At 44.9% G+C, this 25291-nt stretch overlaps 1 protein-coding gene across 5 annotated transcripts in view; it reads left to right on the forward strand.

Annotated features, from left to right (window-relative positions):
• The window catches only part of plxna2 (plexin A2), a 333056-nt gene that overhangs the window by 161405 nt on the left and 146360 nt on the right, over positions 1-25291 (forward strand). For all 5 annotated transcript variants that reach the window (XM_039749202.1, XM_039749204.1, XM_039749205.1 and 2 more), the window contains exon 5: positions 18098-18198. In XM_039749202.1, the coding sequence (XP_039605136.1) occupies positions 18098-18198 (101 nt within the window). The remainder of the gene's footprint in view (positions 1-18097; positions 18199-25291) is intronic.

The raw sequence follows: 25291 nt of genomic DNA on the forward strand, positions 1-25291 counted from the left end.
ATGTTTGCCTAAACCAGCAGCAGAGCAGATTTGTAGGACAGTATTCGCTGGCTCACCGACAAATACTGTACATCGTAATCTGTTAAGAAAACACTTCATTCAATTTCAGTATATATATATATATCCATCCATCCATCCATTATCCAACCCGCTATATCCTGACACAGGGGTCTGCTGGAGCCAATCCCAGCCAGCACAACATATATACAGTATATATATATATATATATATATATATATATATATATATAGATAGATAGATAGATAGATAGATACTTTATTAATCCCAAGGGGAAATTCACAATATATATTATTCACAATATATATTCAATATTGTGTACAATTATATATTATATATTCAATTATATACAAAAATTCACAATATATATTCACCCATATACTGTATATATATATATATATATATATATATATATATACAGGGTGGTCCAGATCTAGTTATGCAGAACCAGATCGTCTGGATGACTTTGATTTATGCGGGGATGATTCCAGGTCGCCGTGAAGATGATTCTTCATGTCGTCAGTTCTCATACTGTACTTCTCAATGGTCCGGGATTTTTCGGATGATTTTCTATGTAATTAACTTAATAAGTTAGTAACTTTTGTAAATAAATGTAATATAGTTAAAGTTTGATACTTGTTGGTCCGGGCAGCACGGTGGCACAGTGGTGGCGCAGTGCCTCAAAGTAAGGAGACCTGGGTTTGCTTCACAGGTCCTCCCTGCGTGGAGTTTGCATGTTCTCCCCGTGTCTGCGTTGCTTTCCTCCCACAGTCCAAAGACATGCCGGTTAGGTGCATTGGTGATCCTAAATTGTGTGTGTGTGTGCCCTGTGGTGGGCTGGTGCCCTGCCCAGGGTTTTTTTCCTGCCTTGTGCCCTGTTTTGGCTGGGATTGGCTCCAGCAGACCCCCATAACCCTGTAGTTAGGATACAGCGGGTTGAAAAATGACTGACTGACTGACTGACTTGTTGGTCCCTCTTCTACAGCAGTTTGCACCAAGGCCTCAGCACTCCAGGATGCCAGTGTGCCATCTGCATGTTCTCCCTGTGGCTATGGACGATCACTTTTGGGGGCTTCTGCGTGTTCACTTCATTTAATTTGCTCCCTGAAAGTCAGAGTGAATGTGCTTTGCGATAAACTGGCACCTTATCCCGGGTTGGTTCCTTGTCTTTGGCACCTAAAGCTACCGGCCTCCATAAATCTGAACGAGTGGATTTAGAAAATTGAAATTTACGGACATCTGAACAGATGGGTTGCATGGCCTGCGACAATCAGCCCGTGCTTTATATAGCACCATACATAGTAAGAGTTTTTTTATGAAGTACTTAAAATGCCAATAAAAAGCATTCCTTGATTAATTTTAGGACTAGCTGCCATACTGAAGTGGCATTCATCAAGAAATGACGGAATAATTTAAGGCGTGAGACAAAGGGGGGGGGCAGTTTGGCAGTAAGACGGGCTGGCGTTTAATGTCTGAGGCTTCATTACTCAAGCAATCTGTTCATTCGTTTTTATATAGTGCCTTTCACGGTGAAATTTGTTAAAGTAAAAAAAAATAAAATTCGTATTTTAATTATTTTTTCAGCCTCCATGATTAAATGCAAATTGTAGGTTTTTAGCAGGGTGTTGGGCAGGATGGGCCCACCCTTGATACGCTCACCTACGCTGGCCGTGTGTTTGAGTTGGACTGTGACTTTGTTATATACCTTTCATGGTAACATCTTTTACAAATTCTAGTCATTAGGAAACTGCAGTTATTAACAAATATATATTTATATATGACTAGCTGTACCCTGTGGCTTCGCCCACATAGTAATGAAACTGGACAAACTTTAAAAATCAATAGACGTTGGCACTGTAACTGATCATGTTTGGCTCTGACGGGACAGCGTTCCCTGCGTAGGAGCACATGACTGTGATATCTCTGGCAATCAGCAGGTACCTTCTAAAACACATGGGGCTCTGATCTCTCTCTCAAAAACAATCTGTAGATAATAATATCTGTTGAACAAACAGGTACTGCTAGCTAAGCAGAGGCAAGCTGCATTCCAACATGTGGCGAGACGTAGACCAACTCGAACAGAGGCCGGCGAGTGAATGAGGAAGGCCCCGCCCCCGCTCCACCCCCCTGCTCTCGGCCCACAGCCACTCTGCTGGATTTGCATAAATAAATCGGTACCGCAAGTGAACTATGGGACAGTGTGATGAGAGAAGTCGCAAAATCAACCGGAAAGTTCAAGAAAATTATAGAAAATAACCAGATCTAAGTCCGTTAAGTAATTCTCTTATGAAAAGCAAACAGACATACAGACAGAACATGCTTGGACTATGACATTTTTAAAACCATTTCTTAGTGAGCACCTGTGGGCCAAGGGTAACCTACATTCCAAATTTCAAGTCCCAAGTCCTCATGGTTCGGGGGATTTCGTGATGAGTGACTCAGTATTTGGCTTTTATCTACAGTAATAAAAGGCAAAGCCCTCAGTGACTCACTCACTAACTGACTGACTGATTCGCTGACTGACTGACTGACTGACTCGCTGACTGACTCACTCACTCACTCTTCACTAATTCTTCAACTTCCCGTGTAGGTAGAAGGCTGAAATTTGGCAGGCTCATTCTTTACAGCTTACTTACAAAAGTTAAGCAGGTTTCATTTCAAAATTTTACGCGTAACGGTCATAACGGTCGACAACGTCCGCCATGTTAAACTTTCTTATTTATGGCCCCATCTTCACGAAATTTGGTAGGCAGCTTCCCTGCGCTAACCAAAACCGATGTACGTACTTATTTCGGTGGTATGACGCCACTGTAGGCCGCCAAATTGAACCTTCCAACGGTCTTTGTTACCTATGGGCCCATCTTCAAGAAATTTGGTATGCGGGTTCCCAACACTAACTGAATCCTACTTACGTACATATATACGTCCATAGCTTGCAGCTCGGTCGCCGTGTGAGGCGGCATTGGGTCCCCCATCCCCACGCCTCCCACGTTGTTGGCTGCCTGCCTATATAAGGCCGTCCATCGCTCCAGTCTCTTCATTTCCTTCCTTGCTTCGCCACGGAATTCACGTCTCCCTGCTGATAACTGCAGCCTTTTTATTTAATCCACGGCTTCTCCGCTGTTTTATTGTTCGTTTATTACGATTATAGTTATTGTGTAGGTATTTTAGACTTACTTTACATTGTTCAGGTACCCATTTCATTTATCATTCCAACCGTACCCCCATTAACATGTCTATCGAGGTGATCACCATCGATCAAAGAACTGTCACTTACCGAGTGGTTTCCATGCCCAGAGATGGCACCTGCCTTTTCCATTCTCTGCGTTACATATTGCACCCCATATCAGGCTCACTCTTGATATCTGGAGGAACATTGTGTCTTATGTATTGAATGACTGGGACAGGTTCAAGGTGTGGACTGATGACGGTACAGGAGATAATTATACTACACAGGAGCACTAGAAGAGTGAAATGCTTAAGCCCTTCACCTATAGTTCTGCATGTGAGTTGATGGCTGCCGCTGAATTGTTCGGTTGTCGCTTTCAAGTGTACCGAAATGGCCAAATATTTTACACCTTTGGACAACCGCCAATGCCTCTTAAACATCTTAGATTCACAGGTGACGATTTCAGTAGTGGACACTTTGATGTTTATGAAACTCTCAAAAGCTGGATGTGAAGATATCGTTGAAACTGGTTGTATGCTCACAATGCTTGACAGATGCCGAATGTCTCTTCAACACAAGTCCTACAAATACTATCGTAATTGAAACAAACAATGAAACTCAAACCGATTATGACAGCAGCAATCCAAGCTGTGAGATTTGAAACAAGATTACTGTTCACATGGCCAACTGTACGTTGCATGATTAAGAGTAAGCTCAGCGCACAGCTTGGTCATATTACAACCGGAGGGCCGAACTGACAATGTGGTATACAAAGAGATACTTAACAAATAATTATTGGTATATTTTCCCTCAGTTTAAAAAGGTTTGCTTTTCTTCTGAAAAAAATTTTTAAGGCAGTACTTTGCCGCTGTGATCCGCGGGTATTTTGCTAGTATATATATATAGATTGGAATTGCATACTGGGGGAGTGGAGTTGGTGGGGGGCAGATAGGTGGGGAATTGCCTAGCCACTTTGAAAACTACACTTTATTTAAACAAGAAGATGGCCTTTATTTTATGTATTGCCTTTCTATCGTTTATGCCATCCTAGGTTGCTTCACAAGTGCAACTTGTTAACATATGTGGTGTGGTCGAGAAAGGAACTGCACGGAAAATGTTGGGGTGCCAACCTGGCCGTCCACACTTAATTCCATCAAAATTATATGCGAAAATTAGGGCCACTGTGCACCTCGATAGAAAGGAACATCAGACTACAAAATAGAAGTACTGGGAGGAAGGAACTCCATCCTGCTATTGGTTTGCTAAAAGACTGAACCCCTCCTTCCTATAGGTCGGGGACCAAAAGGGGCGGGGTCAGTTGCCCTCAATGGGCGTCCTCTCTGTGCTGCAGAGGGAATAAAAGAGGACGAGGTTAGCATCAGTGCACCCTCTTGACCCGGAGGGGTAGTACATACCTCAGGATGGCTCGGAGAGAGGTCCATAGATGCGTGACATTAGTTACAACTGGCATACAGACAGGATTAATGTCTTACATACACAGTGGGTCAATGGCCTGGAGATGCGTCTTAAAGCTTTTTGGTTATTAGTCCAATGGAACTTTTTCTGTACCCAGCTCTGAGCAGAACAGCTGTGTACTTGTAGGATGATTACCCATTTGTCCGTCCATCCACATTCTATTCCAGATAAGGATTTTGGGAAATGTGCCAATCTTTATATAGTATAGACTTTCTATATTAATCACCAACTAAAGACACTTTACAAGCAAATGACTGTGGGACACCCTCTATATATGTTACTGTTGGTGTACAGACCAGTTAAGTGAGCTGATCAGGGTCATACAGTGAGGCGGTGGTCTGGATGGCACAGGACATGTCACAGGTTCTGGTGCCACACCTCTGCCACACTGTCTGTCCGACTCCATGGAGAAGCAGAATACGGCAATCATCAGTCCGTCCTTCCATATTCAAGTCCACTTATCTGATTCAGAGTCACAGGAAATGACTCAGTTTTTATTTCATGTAATGCCTTTCTGTACTAAACACCAGCTAAAGTACTGTTCACAAGTATAGGACTATGGTACATTTATTTACATACTGTGTGTGCGTGTGTGTGTGTATGTATATATATATATATATATATATATATATATATATATATATATATATATATATATATATATATATATATATACTTTGGATGACCAGGGGGCGCACCAGCCCAACACATATAGTCATGAGACACAAGTGCAAGCACATGCACTTATTTTTTTTTTTCTTTAATCCTGTGGGAAACGCCTTCCCTCGTTTCCCACGTGTACAGCACAGTTCAGCACTATACAAAAGCACAAATGCACTTCTCTTCTTCCTTTCTTTATCTCTTTCTCCAGCACTTGCACTCCTCCTCCAGCAAACTTCGTCTTCTCCCACCCAACTCTGGCTCCTTTTATAAGACACCCAGAAGTGCTCCAGGGGCTCATTGGTCTACATCTGGTAGCACTTCAATCACGGGCTCAGCAGCAGCTGCAGCACCCCTTTGGCGCGCCCATAGAACCCAACAGGGCTGCATCAAACTCCAGCTCCCATGGAGCCCTGCGGGAGTCCAAGGCATTGCTGCAACCCAAGGGGGCTGCCATCTAGCGCCCCGGGGGAGGTAGTGCTCTGGCCACGCTCCCTCCTACAGTCGTTCAAGTGTAGAGGCATTGTGGCCATATAGCTGTGTAAGCCCATGCATTAAAAAGCCCAAGCTCCTAGAAACCATGGATTTTAGCACTTCAATCAATCAATTGCATTGCAATTCAATCGCAATCACATTGTGCTTTAGCTGCTAAGCGAGTTTCTCTCTCCTTGGAGGTTTCGTTTTGCCGATGTGCTCGCCTTGCTTGTGTATTAGCGGCTCGGATTTCCAAGCCAGACAAACAGACACACACACACTTCCACGCATAGATGTTTATATATAAGATATATACATATATATTTATAAGGGAAACATAAGACCACGATCAAGAGTTGGGATACCACCCTGGCAACCCTGTATAACTGAATGATTGCAAAACAAAAGGAAACATGCAATAGCTGTGGAGACGTCTTCATGGCTGATCTTCCGGCTTCCTAACAGGATGGACAATTGGAAGTGACATCAGAGGTGGTACTGCCATCAGTCTTGCAGTCTGTAGAGGGTGGAATAGAAAAGGCATTAACATACAACTAATGAGCGGTGGGGAATTACCAAAACCTTAAGCTGTTCCCTATGCACAAACGTCTGACTTTACTGTATATATGCATGACTTCTATGTATGTGTGTATATATATATATATATATATATATATATATATATATATATATATACTGTACAGTAAAAATACAGTAAAAGGAGAGACAACAGCAAAAAAGGGTTGGGGAACCACCTTGGTAACCCTATATAATTAAAGGGTTGTAAAACATAAAAATCACGCATCAAGTTGCGGGAATGTCTTTCAAGACAGGGGTTCAAATTGGAACTTACAGCAATATGGCCAGTTCTGGGTTATGTGGTCATTGGTGATGAAGGGATGGGTCACAGAAGTCAGACAATGGAAGTGACGTCAGTGGTGGAGTGGCTATCAGTCTTCTGTTCTGCAGAGGGAGGAAGCTGTATCCCATGTGCATGTGGGTGACTATATATATATATATATATATATATATATATATATATATATAATCCAATGTCTGTCTGTCCGTCCGTCTGTCTGTCTGTCTGCTTTTCACGAGAGAACTACCTAACGGATTGAGATAGTTTTTTTTTTCTATAATTTGCTTGAACATTCCGGTTGATTTTGCGACTTCTCTCATTGCAATTTGTATCATAGTTTGCTTGCGGCTTCGATTTATTTGCGCGAATCCGAGAGAGATGCAGAAGGCTGAGGGGCCCTCCTCACTCCTGTGCCAGCCTCAGGGCATATCTAGCAAACGAGAGAATTACTTAATGGATTTAGATCTGTTTTTTTTTCTATAATTTGTATGAACATTCTGGTTGATTTTGCAAACTTCTCTCCTCGCGCTAAGTATCATAGTTTGCTTACAGGATCAATATATTCGCGCTAATCTGAGAGACGAAGCAGGCCGAGGGGAGAGTGAAAAGTGAAGGAGTGGGGAGCCAGGCAGGGCCCTCCTCACTCATGTGCCAGCCTTCGCTCTACCTGTCACCATGTGTTGCAGCGTACTTCTGCTTAGCTAGCAATACCTGTTTGTTTATTGATTTTTAAAGTTTGTCCTGTTTCACTAGTACGCGGGTGGAGCGGAGGGGGACGACTAGTATATCAATAAATACTGTATAGTGATCTGGAAAGATGAAACTAAATACATTAAAAGGTTTGGAGTACCACATGGTGGCCACATTAAATGAAGATGGTGAAAGAAAGGGTAAAGAAAAAGGTAATTGAGCACTCGAGGGTGCAAAACACTTTGCATCAAGCAAGGTGAAAAGAAAAGGCGAGGGGATCGGTCCTTCCACCTTAAAATATGGTCCTAAAATCCGGGGGCAGTGGTGAGTGTCTGAACTGTGTCTTAGTAAGAGTGCCCCTCTCTGCCCAGGGTGGTACTGCTTACTCTTTTGGAGCCTCCAAGATGTTCCCCAAGCGCACAAGTTGGATGATATTTTGCTGATATGGAGACTTATTCTTTGGTGCAGGCTGTGATGAGTGCCACAGCAAGCCATGGGGAAAGAAGCTTATTATTTGGGCTATGACACTAGCTTATTTTTCATGTCAGAACGTGGCAAATGAGAGTGCAACGCATGCCTGGAGGGCCTCCATTTCGGGGTAGTAAATTTCCTAATTGCACATGCATTCTCTCCCAAATGCAGCCATTTCCCTCTGATTATTAAGTGGATTAAACGCAATTGACTGCCTTTTACATTTGTTACCGTGAGCCCACTGCATGCGCTTAATGAAAAAGTGAGATGAAGTTAACGATTCGTAGCTGGCAGGGTGCTGCCCGAGCAGAGCTGCACGGGGCCCGCTCCCCCGAGGCACGTGATGGATATGTTTAATTATCTGGTGGGGTGATTGAAAGGAAATTTTTCCACCTCAGTCTGCTGACTACCTGCTCCATCCTGGCGGTCAGCACAGTGATGCCCCCTTGTGATTCCCTATCTGTGTTAGCCCAGTTCTTATTCTCTGCTCTCACAGGACGACAGCTGCCTAATAAATGTAAGGAGACGACTTCCAGACCCTCTGTTGTCCACCACTAGCCACATGTGAAAACTTAAAAGCTAACTGCCATTGTAAACGGGCAAAGCAGCAGCTGTTCAAGCTTAAGAAGAAATGCCTCCTGTAAAAGGGGGGAGTGGAGGTCTTTAACGCTTCACTGGTTGCTTTAGGCAAAACCCATTTCACACATTCCTTGACCTTCAACCTCATGCCTAGATGGCCTACTTTAAGTGGTCACTTTAGGGTCATTTTGAGCAACATCAGCCTAAAAATTGCCCAAGAGAGCCTTCAAATCCACAGAGGGCAGGATTCACTTGATGTGCCCTTCCATTTACTGTATATTCAAATCTGCAGAATCCAGGATAGGGGCTGTCCCAACAGCACTGGGCACAGGGGAGGTATCAAACGTGGCCAGGGCACTCACAGTCACATATAGGGAGCAGTGTAGAGTCACTAGAAAAAAAAAAAACACATGGATATGTGGAGAACATGTAAACTCTGCACAGACATTGACCTTAGACACCCAGTTCAGACCCAAGGTTCAGACGCAACTATGATGGAACAATGTCATATGTGAGTCTGAAAGATACTATATGTATGTATTCATATACTGTATATCCATTATCCAACCCGCTATATCCTAACTACAGGGTCACGGGGTCTGCTAAAGCCAGTCCCAGCCAACACAGGGTGCAAGGCAGGAAACAAACCTCGGGCAGGGCGCCAGCCCACCACAGTATATATATAAATATACTGTGTGTGTATATATATATATATATATCTCCACCTTAATATAGGAGTTAGTGTCCGTGTATTTGTTTGAGTACTCTGTCTCTGTCGTTTCAACAGGTGGCACATCATAAACAAATGCACTACTTTTATGAATCCTATATTAAATGGCATAAAACAGAGACATAGGCGTTGCATTTAACGTTCCAACAGATGCTGCATCACACACATTTGTTGTAAAGCATTTTAATTCTACAAATGTTTGTGATGCGCCATCTGTAAGAATGACAAATGCAGTGCATTTTATTACTGCATGCACTACAAGATACATTCCAATAGATGGTGTACTGCAAATGTTAACGCTGAGGTCTAGTCGATTACTTATGCTTCAAGCTGTCTTAGACGGGTAACTCAGCAAGTGTGTAACATATACTGTATATATTGTGAAAAAAAGACGAGAGAACAAAGATAAAGTGGAGGGAATCCACCCCGTATAATGCAAGAGCAAACGGCAACAGCAAAAAGAGTAATCATATAAGATTGAGTCAAGACTGACTGATTAAGAGAATGAAGGCTTGGGTTTTTTTAGGTGGTGGACAGGATGGGGTGGGATCTCAGGTGGAAAAGAGGTCTGCAGGAGGGCGTGATGAAGAAGAGGAAGTGGGTGGAGTCTTAGCTGAGCATTCCTTCTGGCGGTCCATTCATGCCATACCATTCATCAACCTCTGGCTCTGCATCGTACCCCCAGTTAAGCCCTTAGACTGCCTCCCGTGTGATTATATAATATATATACATTATAATACACAACATGGGATGGCTGGTCTCCAGGCTGGAATGAATGGATTCTTACCTTTTAATGGAAGGATGATGGTGGACAGAATCCCAACCAGGTTAGTCAGTTCTATTTCTCCTGCTCTGTAGGCAGTTACAATGGATGGAATATGGGGGGGACTACTTCTCACAGTCACATATTTCCTTGGTACCCTGGACACCCACAAGGCTGCATAGAAGTTGTCATTTTGGTGGGGATTCCTGTTGGGGTCCTCTGGAGCCGCTAGGGGGAGCAGGCTGTCCTGTCATGGGGAGTTCGGCCTGACCCAGAAGTGCTCGATGCAGTGTGATAACACCAGAAGTACTCCCTGGGTCCGATATAAAGGAAGCTGCTACACGTCATCCAGTCGAGTCGGAGTCGGGAGAGGAGCAGGACAACACTCACCTGGAAAGTGTGGAAGGAGTGTAAAGAAAAGTGAACGTCTTTTTTGTTTAATGGTGTTGAGAACATTTGTGGAGAAGCCTGTAAAGGGTAGTGGTGAGGATTAAGCACTTTTATTTGAACCTGTGACTGTTGGTGAGGTTGTGTCTGGGGTTTGGGGTGCTGTTACTCCGCCTAGTAGTCTCTAGTGTGTACGTCTGTGTCCATCCTTATGGTTCGTATTATTAATTTCAGCCCCCTTATCAGTGGTGAGTGAATTACCCCAAGCAATGAATTTAGAAGAATTTTGTTAAGTTCACAAAAATGAACCAAAGAAAAAAGTAGTTCTAAATTTTAGTGAGTTGTAGTTGTAAAAATTGTAAAGAACATTAATGAAACATATCATTATTAACTTTTTGAATCTGGTATTCTGTTTGTAAAATGAAACTACTAATAAGAAAATAACATTTTTTTTTGTTATATTCATATATTATTATATTTGTGTTTACACATTTACTAATTAAAATATACTCAGTTCTAAAATGCTAAGTTAAATGTATCTATTTATTTACTGTAGCTAATGTCTAGTAAACTGCTACTTTTCTTTAGCATCAATTAACAGGAATTGTGGTATTCATTAAAATAAATACGCATAGCCGTAGTCCGCATGAAATGCCTCCACGAATGTAAATATTTAAATCCGTTTGTAATCCATTTAAACTACCAGATCATAGTCAAACCGTTGTAAGGTCATACTACGTGTATATTAATGGATATAACGGCCTCCATTACTAGACAGGGCTGGGGGGGGGGCATAGTGCCCCCACTTACGGCTTTGTCTGGAGCAGCCGCCATGGTAGACCTGGCCCTGACGGTACCTCCTTACCTTAAATAACGGCCTCTTATCTGAGGTGCTGTTCATCTTATGATGTAAGCAATTTGTTAATGTGAATATCCCGCTGCTTTGTGGTTAAAAGATGGTGGCAGTACGATTGGTTTGCACGGGTGCAGTGAAGTTCTCACCTGCATGTCTGACCAACGTGAAGTACGTCACCACTCTCTAGCAATAACACATTAAAAACATACATTTAATTAGTTGCCTGTAATTTAGGACAGCACACTGTATTTGTGAAATAGAAAAAAATATAAATAGTAGCTCTAAACACTGAACCTCCATGCCACCCTAGTCTTTATGACAAGGTGTACCTTAAAAGGTCATCTTAAATCTATAAAATACGCAGTGGGGGTCCAGGCTGCCACAGCTCACATCGCTCATTAAAAGGTGTGGATCGCCAGGCTAAAACTTCACCAGGTGTCCCATCCAGGAATGGTCCTTGTGTTGGCAGTGCCGGGATTCTTCATCTATATACACTCTACACTATTACACTCCAGTGTGTATGAGTCCTTTGGTAGCTGGTGGGGAGGGTGGTCCTTAGGGTCCATGAGGGTGGGCACAGCATGCCACAGATAAGAGGTCTGTCTTCAGAGAGTGACACTTGCACGTCGAGGATATTTGAAGGTCCCATCTCTTTTGGATTGTACTGATTGAATGAATCCTTGGGAAGGTTACTGTGTGTGATAGCATTACATTGGCATGGCGCGGAATTAAAAGGCTGCTGCCTGATCTGTTATTTAATTAAGGGGCTCGGGATGTTTTCGTCGCTGGCGCATAACTTTCTTCAATGTCGAACACAATGTGAACCTGAAAGATCTTCTTGGAGCTAACGGTGCTTGATGCAATTTCTCGGCCTGGCACACTATTACAAAATAAATAAAAAAGCTGCAGTGGGCACGTGGCGGGGCACAAACTCATTGGTATTGTTTGGTGATATACCGGGCGCCTCTTTGTCTGAAGCACTTAAATCGTTGAATTTGCTTTAATACAAGCGGCTCTGTTGCCTGTGCTGAACGGCACTAGAAAAGATTGAACTGGTTGTGCTTCACGCCGTGCCGTAATCAAAAATGATTTTTAATGACTCTTATAAAAATGCATGAGCGTTCCTCTTTAAACAATGTAATTTCTCTCTTTTTGTTAGAGACAATGTTGCTCCATTACACCACAGGCCTTGAACGTACTCGCTGCCGCAAGACGTTAACTATCGGGCAGGCGGCCACTTCTGCCAGCTGCTCTGACATTGACACCCACCCACCTCCCTTTCTTATGCTTTTTTTGGGGCTCTAAGTGGAAAAACTATTCTAGCCCCCCCACCACTTAGCCCTCCTCTTACCAGCAATATTTAAATAAAAATGCTGTCTGTTTAGGGGCCCACAATTGGCAGGATGCGGCTCATTCGCTGCCCTCCAGTCCGTGGGACTCCTGTCTTCTACACATCTCATCTCCAGTACATACCCACCCACCCCGGCATGTTTATTCCTGTTTTTTGTCTACAGATTCAGGCCCACCTCTTCCTTAATATCTCCCATGTCATTCTGTTTTTCCTCCTCTTCCTCCCTTTACAGTTCATACTGCCCCAATCTGTGAACATCCTTCTTGTTCTTAAGCCCACTCTGCTTTACCTCTTACCTTTTCCTCTGAATATCTCCCATCTCTTGCTGCTCTTACTAACCTTAACCTTTTCTCACTCTGTCCCGTCTGTGGACCCCCTGTAATCTTTAAGCCTCCCTTTACCTCTTCAGTTTTCATCTCTGCATACCCCCTTCTTCCCCTTGATACCCTTTATCTTCTGTCTGCTCTTCCTCCCTTACTTCATGTTTCTTACTGCTCCCTCCGTGGGTGCCCCCTAATCCTTGAACTCCCTCTCCTTTATTTCTTTACTTTTCGCCGGTATACTCCCTATTTTGTTGACCCCCTCTTCATAGCCTTTTCCTACTCCCTTAACATTTTTGCACCTCATACCATCTGCAGTCGCTTCTTCAAGTCCTTGAGCCCCCTCTCATTTACTTAAAAAAAAACCCTCTCTGTTGATCCCACACTTACTTGCTCCTTATTCCCTTAACTTCTTCTCACCCATTGTCATCTGTGGACCCCCTCTAATCTTTGAGTCCCCTTCTCCTTAACTCTTCAATTATTCTTGGCCTACAGTACCCATTTCTGTGGATCCCTTCCTCCCTCTTGAAACCCTGGGTGTCCTGTCTGCCCACCCATCCTCTATCTGTAGATTCCTTCCTCCCTTTTGAGACCCTCGTGTCCTGTGTCCCCTATCGGTAGATCTCTTCCTCCCTTTTGAGACCCTCTGTGTCCTGTCAACCCCCATCCCGTATCTGTACATCCCTCCCTCCCTTTTGATACCCTCAGTATCCTGTCTGCCCCTCATGTTTCATACTGCTCCCCTCTACAGGCACCTTCTAATCTTTGAGCCCCTTTCCTTTACCTCTTACCTTTTTCCCAGTGTACCCCCCATCTGTTGCCCCCCTTCTTTATAGCCCCCTCTTGGTTTCCTTGTCCTTCTCCCTTAACCTTTTCGCCCCCCATTTCATTTCCCTTAATGTTTTACCCCCATGTAAATGACCACCGCTTCCTAAATGTATCCCTCATCTTTCTCTCGTCCCCAAGCACTCCTGCTCAATGTGCCCACTTCCTCCTGGTGCCCATTCTTTGGCGCCTGTATCTGGTCTTGTGCTCTTGCTTGAGACTCGAATCAAGAGGAGAAGAGCAGGCAGCAGTGCAGACCCCCGCCGTGCCGGCAGGGCTCGTTCTCTGGGACCTTTTTCATTCATCCCTAATTGCCTTCATTGGAAATCATTGGATGCATTAGACAAAGAAAGCCTTTTAATTAACCTTGAGAAAGCGTTCCCTAGCCGCCGCCGCTGCTCGGAGTTCAACTTGTGGTTTCAGTTAACATCGCGTGAAGCCCTCCGCGAGTCACCTGACAGCTGGAACCGCGTGCGCTCCGTCACCGCCTGCCTCCCGCCACTGAGGGACGCGCCTTTTGCTTCGGCGCTTCCGCTGCCCGTGCGCCCGCCCGCCTCTGTGATGGAAGCGCGCGTCTTCTCCCAGCAGGCCGCCACTGGACCGCGTCGCTTCTTTCACGCTTTGCCGCCATTTGTCCACTCGTGCGCCTGAATAAACGAACGAATCCTGCCTGGCAGGTGTTCGCCTCTTTGCTCGTTTGCTGCGCCGAGTTTGACGCGTGGATGCAAACACTTGTGCCCCGACCTGGAGACCCAGTGCTGAATGACTCCATTCTTTCTGCGGCTGTTTGAAGGACCAAACAGCTGCCGTCACCCTGTGTGACACCCACCGCACTTTAAGCTCTGGGTCCCTGCTGAGGGTCAGGATGTGCAGGAGCCCCCCACAGCAGCTGTGATGTGAATGAGACCTCCAGAAGGGGTGAGCTGGGTGTCTGTCTGTCTGTCTGTGTGTCTCTCGTGCTCAGACTCTGGATGTCGCTGGGAAACCCGCCGCAGGTTTAAATGGAGTAAAACTGTTAACAACTCACACTGGCATACGACACGCAAGACATGTGACGCGGAAAGAGAAGCTTCAGTGGCAGGCAGCGAAATGAGTAACAAATATAAAATGAAATAACTGTTAAAAGGTGATGAGGAACGACTGCATCTGTCCACTCATCTGTCTGCCTCCCTCTCACCATCTTGACATTCGTCTGTCTGGCTGTCCTTCCTCCTGCTTATCTGCCTGTCCTTTTGTCTGTCTGTCTGTCTGTTTGTCTCACCCTCTTACTCCTTATCCCCCTGTTCTATTGCTTATCTGTCCCTCCTTCTCCTTATCTTTCTGACTTTCCCAGTCTCAATGGCTGTCTCGACCTGTGTTTGTCTGTCCTTCTTCTCCTTAGCTGTCTGTATGTCCATCCCCATATCTGCCTCTCCTGTTGTGTCTGTCCTTCCTTCTCCATATCTGTCTCTCTCTTTCTGTCCCCCTTCTCCTTATCTCCGTGTCTGTCCAGCTGTCCTTCCCCATATCTACCTGTCTTTTTGTCTGTCTTTCTCCTTATCCCCCTGTTCTTTTGTCTGTCTGTCCGTTCTTCTCTTTAGCTGCCTGTCTGTCTTGTTTCATATCAGCCTCTCCTTTTGTCTGTCTGTCTCACCCTCTTTCTCCTTATCCCCCTGTTCTTTTGTCTGTCCCTTATCTCCTTAGCTGTCTGTCCTTCCCCTTATCTGCCTGTCCTTTTGTCCATCTGTGTCTCTCCTTCTCTGCCTGATGTTGCATTCGCTTGTCCCCCCTCCTTATCTGCCTGCCTGTCTGTCTGTCTGTCTGTCTCATCACGTCTTATCAACTATCGACATACATTTGCTTGTCCTTTTGTCTGTCTGCCCTTCCTTCTCCATATCTGTCTCTCTCTTTGTCCTTATTTACCCATTTTTTGTTTGTCTGTCCCCCTTTCTCTTTATCTCTGTGTCTGCCCATCTGTCCTTCCCCATATCTACCTGTCATTTGTTTGTCTGTCCCTTCTTCTTCTTAGCTGCCTGTCTGTCTCATCACTATAGGCATGACCCATCTCAACAGTGTGGTGTAGTTCTAGTCATCTGCACTTTGCTGGCACTAATTGGAGTTTTTATAAGAAACAGGAAGATAATGGTGAGCGTGGAGATGAGAAGGGCACAAAGAGTCAGAAGAATACACAGTCCCACTAGGGGGCGCACTACAACAGGTGTAGGAATGCCAGAACACAAATGGGAAATACATTCTTCCAGACTGCCTCCACTTGCCCTTTAACTCCCCCCTGCTCATTATTTATCACATTCAGCATTGTGAGCTGAGCCCCCCTCCCCAGTATAGGTCACCAAGACAGGACAGCAGAGGGTCTCCCTAAGGCAGACTTTCTCTAGCCCAGCTTAGCACAACTGCTCAGTTCCACTTAAAGCAGCACGGCACACTAATTACTAGTGAAAGGCCACCATTGACACGGCACAGGCCAGCTGTGGGGGCCGGACAGACGAGACGGCCAGCTGTTCCAGTTCTCTTCCACATGCACTTGTCACTCAGTCTTCAGCCTCCAATTGCCTGCCAAGTTCTTTCTTTCTTTCATTCATTCTTTCTTTCTTTCTTTCCCTATACAAGGACAATTACAAGATCAATTACTTAGAATTGTTTGCATGTTTGTTGTTTTTTTTGGCAGCTAAAATGCAGGCTGATTAAGCAATTTCCTCGGGGTCACACAGTGCTGAGAGCAGAGCCTTACCTGGTTGTCCTGTCCCAGGTTCTTTTGATCCATAATAAGTTGAACCCAATGGTTGCTGCTGCTCAAAGTGGTTGTTACTGTCCTCAGAGATGGCTGCTCTTCCAAGTGGTTGAAATATTTTCTCAGTTTTTTAATTATTTTTTTTGCTCTCTTATATGCTTCATCATTGCCCTCTGCACTCAGGACATCAGATGTTTCTGTTGCTAATAATTGTTTCTACAGCATGTATGTTGCTCATGTTCTGTGTGGCAGGGTAACTAATGGTGGCTGCTCCCCCTAGTGGTGTTTGCTGCCCTTAACAACTACCACAACTGATACTACAACGACTGGTTACTGCCTTCTGGAGGTTGCTGTTATGTTCAGTGATGGCTAGTTGTTGTTGTTCTTACTGCTCACTGGTGCCTGTAGTGGTTGATGTTGTCATCAGTGAAGGCTGCTGCACTTACCAGTGGCTGCCATCCCTAATGGTTGCTTTTGTCGTTATTGATTGCTCTTGTCCTTACTGTTTGTGTCAGCTCCTAGTGGTTGCTGTTGTCTTTACTTTTGGATTTTTGGACCCTAGTTTTTGCAGTTACCCTCAGTGATGAAAGCAGTCCCTAGTGGTTAATATTGTCCTTACTTGTGGCTGCTCACCCTGTAACCCACCTCATTGGTTGCTGGTGTCCTTACTGGTTGATGATTCCCCTATTGGGTGCTGTTGTCCTCAGTGGTTTCTGTTATCCGTACTGGCCCCTGCTGTCCATAATGGCTGCTGTTTTCGTTATTGGTGGCTGCTGCCCCCTAGTGGTTGCTTTTATGCTCAGTGGTGGCTACTGTCCACCAATAATGTCTCCAATAATACATGTTGTCCGTGCTGGCTGCTGTTGCCCCTAATGGTTGCTATTTTCCTGAGTGATAGCTGATATCCCTAGTGGTTGTTTTTGTCCTTACTGGTTTGGCTGCTGCCCCCTAGTGGTCATTGTTGTTGTCCTTACTGGCTGCTTTTACCCCTAGTGGTTATTGTTGTCCTTACTGGTGGCTGCTGCCCCTAGTAGTTCCTGTTGTCCTTACTGGTTGCCTCCAATGATAAATGTTGTCCTTGTTGGCTGCTGCTGCCCCCAGTGGTTGCTGTTATCCTGATGGTTTGGCTGCTATCCCTTGTGGTTGTTTTTGTCCTTACTGGTTTGGCTGCTGCCCCCTAGTGGTCATTATTGGTGGCTGCTGCTCCTAGTGGGTATTGTTGTCATTACTGGTGGCTGCTGACCTAACTGGTGGCTATTGTTGTCCTCAATGATGGCCATTGCCATCTGTGATGTTCCTCATAGCCCCCAGCCTCCACAGGTTTTTTTGCTACCAGTCATTCTGCTGCTCTTACCTTTCCCATTGCCACCTGTGGTCCTGCTCCCTTATCAGTTACTGTGGCCTCTGATGGTTACTGTTGTCATAAATGATTGTTGTTACTCCCTGTGACAGTCCTAACAGCCAGCTGTCCTTGAAGGGTTGTATTCATCCTAGTTATGACTGTTAGTTGTGCCTTATGGCTGCTTTTTTTGGTGGTGGTTACCCCTGCCCCTGGTGGCCACTATTTTCCTGATTTTGTGTTGCTGATAATGGTTGTGTTGGCCCCAGTGGTTATTCATGACCCCCAGGGAGTGGTGAGTGCTGCCCCCTAGCAGTTGCAGCTTCCTCCTATTCTTTTTTACTAGCAGGAGCTCCCTGAACATATTCTAATAACAAACTTTTGTCTTGTCCTCTGTTTCAGGTATCTCAAGTCCCAATTGAGTCCTGCGACCAGTACACCACCTGCAGGGAATGTTTGACCTCTGGGGATCCCCACTGTGGCTGGTGTGTGCTTCATAACATGTAAGTGTGCGGCTGATCTATGTGGGGTGGGCAAACTGTAAGGGTATTTGTTCGACATGGCTTCATTTACACAAAATATGATGTAATTCACACCATTTGCTGTAACCTTAAACCATTCCTGAACAGATGCAAAAAAAAAGACAGATGGAGCAAATCATGATTATTGTTATGGGACTTGAGAATCAGTAGGGGGGGTGGTATTGTTGTAGCTCTGCATGGCACTGAATGTGTGTAACTACAGGGCAATAATTAAGCAAGAGCCCTTACTAAAGAGCCTCTTCTTTATCTGAAATGTATTTGCAATTTTTCTGCCTTAACACCAAAATATCAAATTGGAGTTGCTTGTGTATGTTTGGTAGAAAGAGAAGGCTTGTATTACATTAATATGTAAGGGTGCAGCGTGATTTGGAGGCAGCACTAGGACTTGTATGAGTACCCTCCATATCACACAGTCTTAATATAAGGGGAGGCATAAGGTTCACCCACTATAAATGTGTGGGCTGACATATTTCAAAATTGAGGAACTCCAAGCACTTGATGAAAAGATTCAGAAACTCCTGTCCCGACGGAAATACCTGAGAAATCTGAAGGCCCGGCTGTTGGATAAACCGTCCTTGCCATCTGGAACCGGCGAAACATCAACCCCGCGTTGTGCCGACCTCACCCCGCGCCTCAGGAGCGACGCCGCTGCTGACCTCGGTGGATTTCAGCTATGCAGGCGGGGGTTCAAGGCCAGAGCACCTCCATCGGCACAGGCGAGCATTTTATCTCAGAACCGGTTTGACCTCTCCGGCCCCATTTCGCCTTCAGCACCTGGTGATGTATTAGTGGTAGGTGATTCCATCGTTAGAAACCTTAATGTCGCATGCCCTAATGCAAAATCGTTTGTTTCTTGTTTTCCCGGTGCTCGTGTCCGAGATGTAATGAAACGTGCGCCAGCAGTCTACGAGAAACACAAGGAGAGGGCAGTTGGATCAATCGTCTTGCATGCCGGCGTAAACGATATAAGGCACCGACAATCAGAAATCCTGAAGGCTGACTTCGCAGCTCTGATTAGAGACACGAAGGAGAGGACCCCATCGGCAAAGATCTTCGTTTCGGGTCCACTACCTCTCGTCAGACGATCCAACGAGAATATGAAGATGAGCCAGATTAAGTGACTATCCAGAATAGTGTTGTGAAGAGGTGGCACAGACACAGGCCTCTAATAAGACCAATACATTAGGCCAGGACCTTCACTAGCATGCCTAGAGGTTGGCCTCACCCCAAGTAGCCTGATCCCAAACCCAACAGGCAGGGTTTGACCTCCACAGACACAAAATAGGGAACTGACTTTTAAAGTTTTGAAAACTATCAATAATTTCCTAAATTCCACAAAGAGAGAGGAACTGTTAAACCACTGCCAGAGATATGAGTCCTAATAAAAAAATCTTTATAAATGCAGTAATTGATTTGAATCTAACAAAAGAAGAAAAAGAATATTGAAAAGGTAAAAAATGAGGCAAAGCAGTTTGCCCAACTGGCAACACAAAGTTATGAAGTCCAAAACTGTAATCTAAGAATTGTAATCCAAAAACAGAAACCACAAAAAGATAACACAGAACACGCACTCTTCAACAACCAATGAACCACCGAGGAACTTACTCCATCTGCCTGAACTATAAAGGCTGAGGGTGGTCCTGCAGTAGTGACATCACGGTGGGCCCCAGGGTGCCCCCTGCCTTCTGCTGTAGCACATTTCTACCCCTGAACACCTTGCAGCTCATAGACGAGGCCACAGTGAAAGACACAGACACTCCAAACACTTTTCCTTATGGTGAAAAAAAAGGATCTTTATCTTATAGTAGCCGTCCCTCACGGCTCCGCACGCGTATTAGTGAAACAGTACTTTAAAACTTTAAAAATCAATCAACAAAAAGGTACAACTAGCTGAGCGGAGGCAAGTTACACTCCAAAACGCAGAGGTAGACCGACTCCCCACTCCTGACGTCACACTTCCCTCTCCCCCTCTGTCCGCAGTCTCTGTCTCAGATTAGCACAAATATATCGCTCCTGCAAGCGAACTGTGATTCTTAGTGTGATGAGAGAAGTCGTAAAATCAACTGGAATGTTCAAGCAAATTCTAGGGAAAAAAAAAACGAGTCTGTTAAGTAGTTCTCTCGTGAAAAGCGGACAGACAGACAGACAGACAGATAGATAGACAGAAGTTGGATTTTATATATAGAGATGTAAACGTCTACGTTTGGAAGTGTGTGTGTGTGTCTGTGTGTCTGGCCCGGAAGTGCGAGACTACAGCATGACGCTCAAATACAGCGACTCTGTCGCCAAAGTGAAACCAGCAAGAATAGCGAAACTCACTTAGCCGCTAATACACAAGTGAGGCGAGCACATCGGCAAAACAAAACTCTGAGGAAAGAGAACCTTAACCGCTTAAACGCTAATGCACAACCGATGTGTCCAATTGATTGAAGTGCCAGGAGCCCGGGTTTTTTACAGCACGGGCTTACACAGCTAGTTATTAATAATAATAATAATAATAATACAGGATCTTTATCTTATAGTAGCCATCGATCTGGAGTAGATCTGGATCAGATCTAATTATGCAGATCCAGATCGTCTGGATGACTTTGATTTATGCGGGAATGATTCCAGTTCAGCGCAAAGACGATTCTTCATGCTGTCAGTTCACACACTTCTCGATGGTCCGGGATTTTTCGGGTGCTTTTCTATGTAATAAACTTAATAAGTTATAGCGTAATGAAAATTGCATAATTAGATCTGGACCATCCTATACATTTTACTTACAATGTTTGCTTTAAAAAGTCCAAAAATGGCCGATTTGTGCACTCACTGGGTCCAGTCAGTAAAAGTGTCAGCTCACACACAAAGTGTTTAGAAAAAAGCACAGATGGTTATCCCTCTGTAAGTTAAAATGAGACCGTAAATGCAATCTGCATTACCCCTCCATTTGAGATACTGAATTGGAAGTCCAAATAGCTCAGCACTTCATCCCACATGCAGTGATTAGTCTCATGCTCCATTCCTTAAGGACACTGGCAGCTCATCCACTACGATCACTTCATCACTTTCCTCAGTATAAGACGAGTTTCACGTCTTCATTTACTGTGTCACTCAAAAGCCCAGTCCCAAAGCACTCTCCTTCTCACTCGATCCAAAGACCTTTCCCTGTTTCCTCTCTTCATTATAATCGGGACTCAATCCATGAGCCTCTCCTCTCACCCCTGTGACTCAACCTGTCATCTTCCCAGGCTGTTGGGGTTCCACACACACAACACAAGGAATGAATGCAAAAAATATAAAAACACAACACTTATAAACAAAACATGAATAAATAAAAACATGCTTTTACATAAAGGCAAACCAAAGACAGACTTGACAAATAACAGAAACGTAGAAAACAGCAAAAACACAAAACACATGAGAAATAATCTTAAGTGATGAGCGTGAATAACCCTGGCTGAACCATAACAGACAACCATGGGGTAAGTGGGTTAACTGCGTTAACTGAGTTTGTGTGTAAACATCAAAAGAGAAGAGGACAAGGCATTGCTTTAAAACAAGGATTTAACTAATGTGTCACTCCTATAGGGCGGCATGGTGGTGCAGTGGTAGCACTGCTGCCTCACAATTAGGAGACCAAGGTTCACTTCCCGGGTCCTCCCTGCGTGGAGTTTGCATGTTGTCTGCGTGGGTTTCCTCCGGGCGCTCCGATTTCCTCCCACGGTCCAAAGACATGCAGGCTAGGTGGATTGGCGATTCTAAATTGGCCCTAGTGTGTGTTTGTGTGTGTCCTACGGTGGGCTGGCACCCTGCCCGGGATTGGTTCCTGCCTTGTGCCCTGTGTTGGCTGGGATTGGCTCCGGCAGACCCCCGTGACCCTGTGTTCGGATTCAGTGGGTTGGAGATTTGATGGGTGGATGGTCATTCCTATACCGAGGGTGACTCCGTCTCTGCCTTATAACCAGCCCTCTTGTTTTGTGACTTACTGGGTAGGGGGCTGGATTGGAATACACCAGGATGCAATGTCAATTCCAATCACTGACCAGGGCCTTGTCCTGCCATAAATGAGCTAAATGACTGCTTAGGGCTCTGTGGACTGTTGGGTTAACACCAAGCCACACAGAGAAGAGGGGGTCCTAAGATGGGAAAAGAAAGTCATAAACAGGTATAACACTTATGTTCCCAAAAAAGACTACAGGTGGTCTTACCATCCAATTGCGTATTACTGTAGAGTGTTACAGCGTAATTTTAAAATGACTTGGCCTGAAAAGTGCTACCTAAACTGAACAATATAATTGTAAAGTGACTTGAAGTGGTTCTTGTCCTGATAGGAGCTATATAAGACGAACAATACAATGACAGAGTGACTTGGGATGGTGCTTGTCCTACAAAAAGAATGAAAATGAAATATTGTCATTGTTGACATGGAGAAAAGATTAAACACTCCCCTTTCTTTCTTTCTTTCTTTCTTTCTTTCTTTCTTTCTTTCTTTCTTTCTTTCTTTGACCCATACCCCCCTGTCTTTTGTAGCCAGCTGCCTCCTAAATTTCCAGGAGTCTCGCAGCAGGCCACACTTTGAAAGTGTAACAGCGAGAGAGGCGCACATCACAGGCCCAGCAGCCCCAGTCCCTAATGGCTTTAACTCGAAGCCGTTTGGTTTTCGAGAGCAGCGCTTAGGCGTCACTGTCTCTGCGGTGCTTTTCGTGCTCTGTGCATAAAGAGCGTCCCTGAGGAACACAGATTGCCGCTTGCGGTTATTTATGTGGAAAAGGGATCATTGGAGCTCGTCTGCCGGCCCGCTTTTGAGGCTTTTCGCAGTTTCCGCTGTTAGGATTCGCCGCTGCAGTCTATGCTTCCCACTGTAGTTGCGGCGATCTTCGGATAATCCGCTAAATCGCACACACAATAGCGAATGTGAAACCGTGCCGTGCCAAAAATAGAAGAAAGTATCGAGAAACACCTCTTTATAAAACGGCGCCTTTGAACCACAGCTGAAGAAAGTCTCCCTCCTCTCAGGAAATAAACGCCCGGCGGGATTAAGGGCTGACCCCGTGTGGCTCCATTATTATACCCCTACTAGCTCATTGCCACAGTACAACATCAAAGTGGGCAGGTTAATGGAGCCTGACACCCCATCCTCTGGTGTGCTTATTAATAAGCACATGCACGTCCACTTGGGGTCCTGACTGAGCTCAAAGCTCAGCCTTCAGCCTCGGTTTAAAAAGGAAACTAAACTACCCACACAAAGGGGGACATAATGTCTGCCCACTTATATACTGAGTCCAGGTGCCATCTTAGCTGAGCAATCCAATGGAGTCCAAAAGACCCCTAGATGATTGTCAGGGCACAGTCATTGAGTCCCTGTAATGCTTTATCACCTTAGAGTTCTTGAGAGAAGGTTTTGTGACATCAGGGTGCCTCAATTTCACCCACTCTGCGACTGACTACCCTTGTCACCCCAAGGGAGCCTCATGTGTTATTGTTATAAAAGAGCCTCTGTGACACTAGAGTACCCTGATCACTCTCTCTGTGTCACCGTGCAAGTCACCTTGATGTCTTCTGTTACCAGTGCCATCTCATACAATTGCCCCTAGGTTCTGTTTATTCCTCTAAGCCACATTCCTCCAGTACTTCAGTTTCAGAATAGCCCACCACCTCCATTCACTCGGCCAGTGACTTCCACTGTCAGCCTGACTTTTACATGGCTTTCCTTGGTCCAATTATAGCCCGGAGACTGACCCCCTGTGCCACACACAATTGACTTTCTTGTGCTTTCCTCTGCATTTCTTCATCTCCCTTGTGACACTCAACAGTCATCTGTGAGATGGGGCAATCTGGATGTTGACTCACTGACCCCTTGTGACAAACAAAAGTCATCTATGTGACACTGACAAGTTCCAGTCCAGCTCAAGGTATCACCTTTCTTTGTGATATTACAGAGGGGGCTGGGTGACACTGTGGTGGGCTGGCGCCCTGCCCAGGAATTTGTTCCTGCCTCGTGCCCTGTGCTGGCTGGGATTGGCTCCAGCAGACCCCCCGTGACCCTGTGTTAGGGTATAGCAGGTTGGATAATGACTTACTGACTGACTTTGTTATATAACCCATTTAAAACAAAAACAACCAACGTGTGCACTGATGTAAATTACAAAGGAGCAATTGTGATATTCCTTACTAAATCCATCATTGACTCTGTGTTAGAGATTACCGACTGACTGATGACTGGCTAGGTGACCCTAAGTGACTGCAGTCTGTTTCAGTCTAAGGTGCCATCTCAGATTCTTGTACTTCTGGAATGTCTGAAGAAGCTCCAAATATCCCTGTTAGCATGTCACCATTGTGCACTTAACACACCAGGAGGCCACTATCTCCAGTCACCCAGCTATGACCTTCCTTTTGTCACCCTTTGTATTTGTTTGGGTTTCATTAATTCAGTTCTAGCAGAGAGACTGACCCCGTTATTGTCCCTTTGATTTGGTGCATCGGTCTCACTTAATAAAACTCCATTTATTAACAAAGTTCATAAAACTCCATTCACTCATCCTCTAAACCTGCCTTATCCTAAGAAGGGTCTCCCTCCCTTAAGTTGTTTGCAGCTTTATGCTTTAGAGGGAATTGTGGGGTAACAGGATGGGTCCCAATTCAGTAACTGATTCCTCAGGCCACTGTAAGCGAGTGTCTCCATTTTCTTATATTTCATGGATTATTCTCCAGATTCGCTCACTTAGCCACATTCACCTTGCTCACTCTGAGCGAGTGTCATCTTGATGTTATGATTTACAGAAGCCTGTGACACCAGGAAATCCCAACCCCCAGTCCTTCTACATGGCACATTTCTTCACTTTCTTGTATTTCAGAGGAGGCTTTGAGACCCCAGGAAGCCACAGATTTTCTCACTTAGCCCCTGACGCCCTTATCAGTGTGGCACCTATGGGTTCCTGTCGAAAAATCAAGCACAGATTCCCCGATTCATTTCATTTGAGTGCCTCACTTAGTTATACTTTAGAGGCGTAAATGACACCACAAGCCTGGCCACTGTCCTCTTGCAGCACACTCCCCACTTTCTTGTACTTTA

The sequence above is a fragment of the Polypterus senegalus genome, chromosome 3 (assembly GCF_016835505.1).
Source record: "Polypterus senegalus isolate Bchr_013 chromosome 3, ASM1683550v1, whole genome shotgun sequence".
In the NCBI taxonomy this organism is placed as follows: Eukaryota; Metazoa; Chordata; class Cladistia; order Polypteriformes; family Polypteridae; genus Polypterus; species Polypterus senegalus.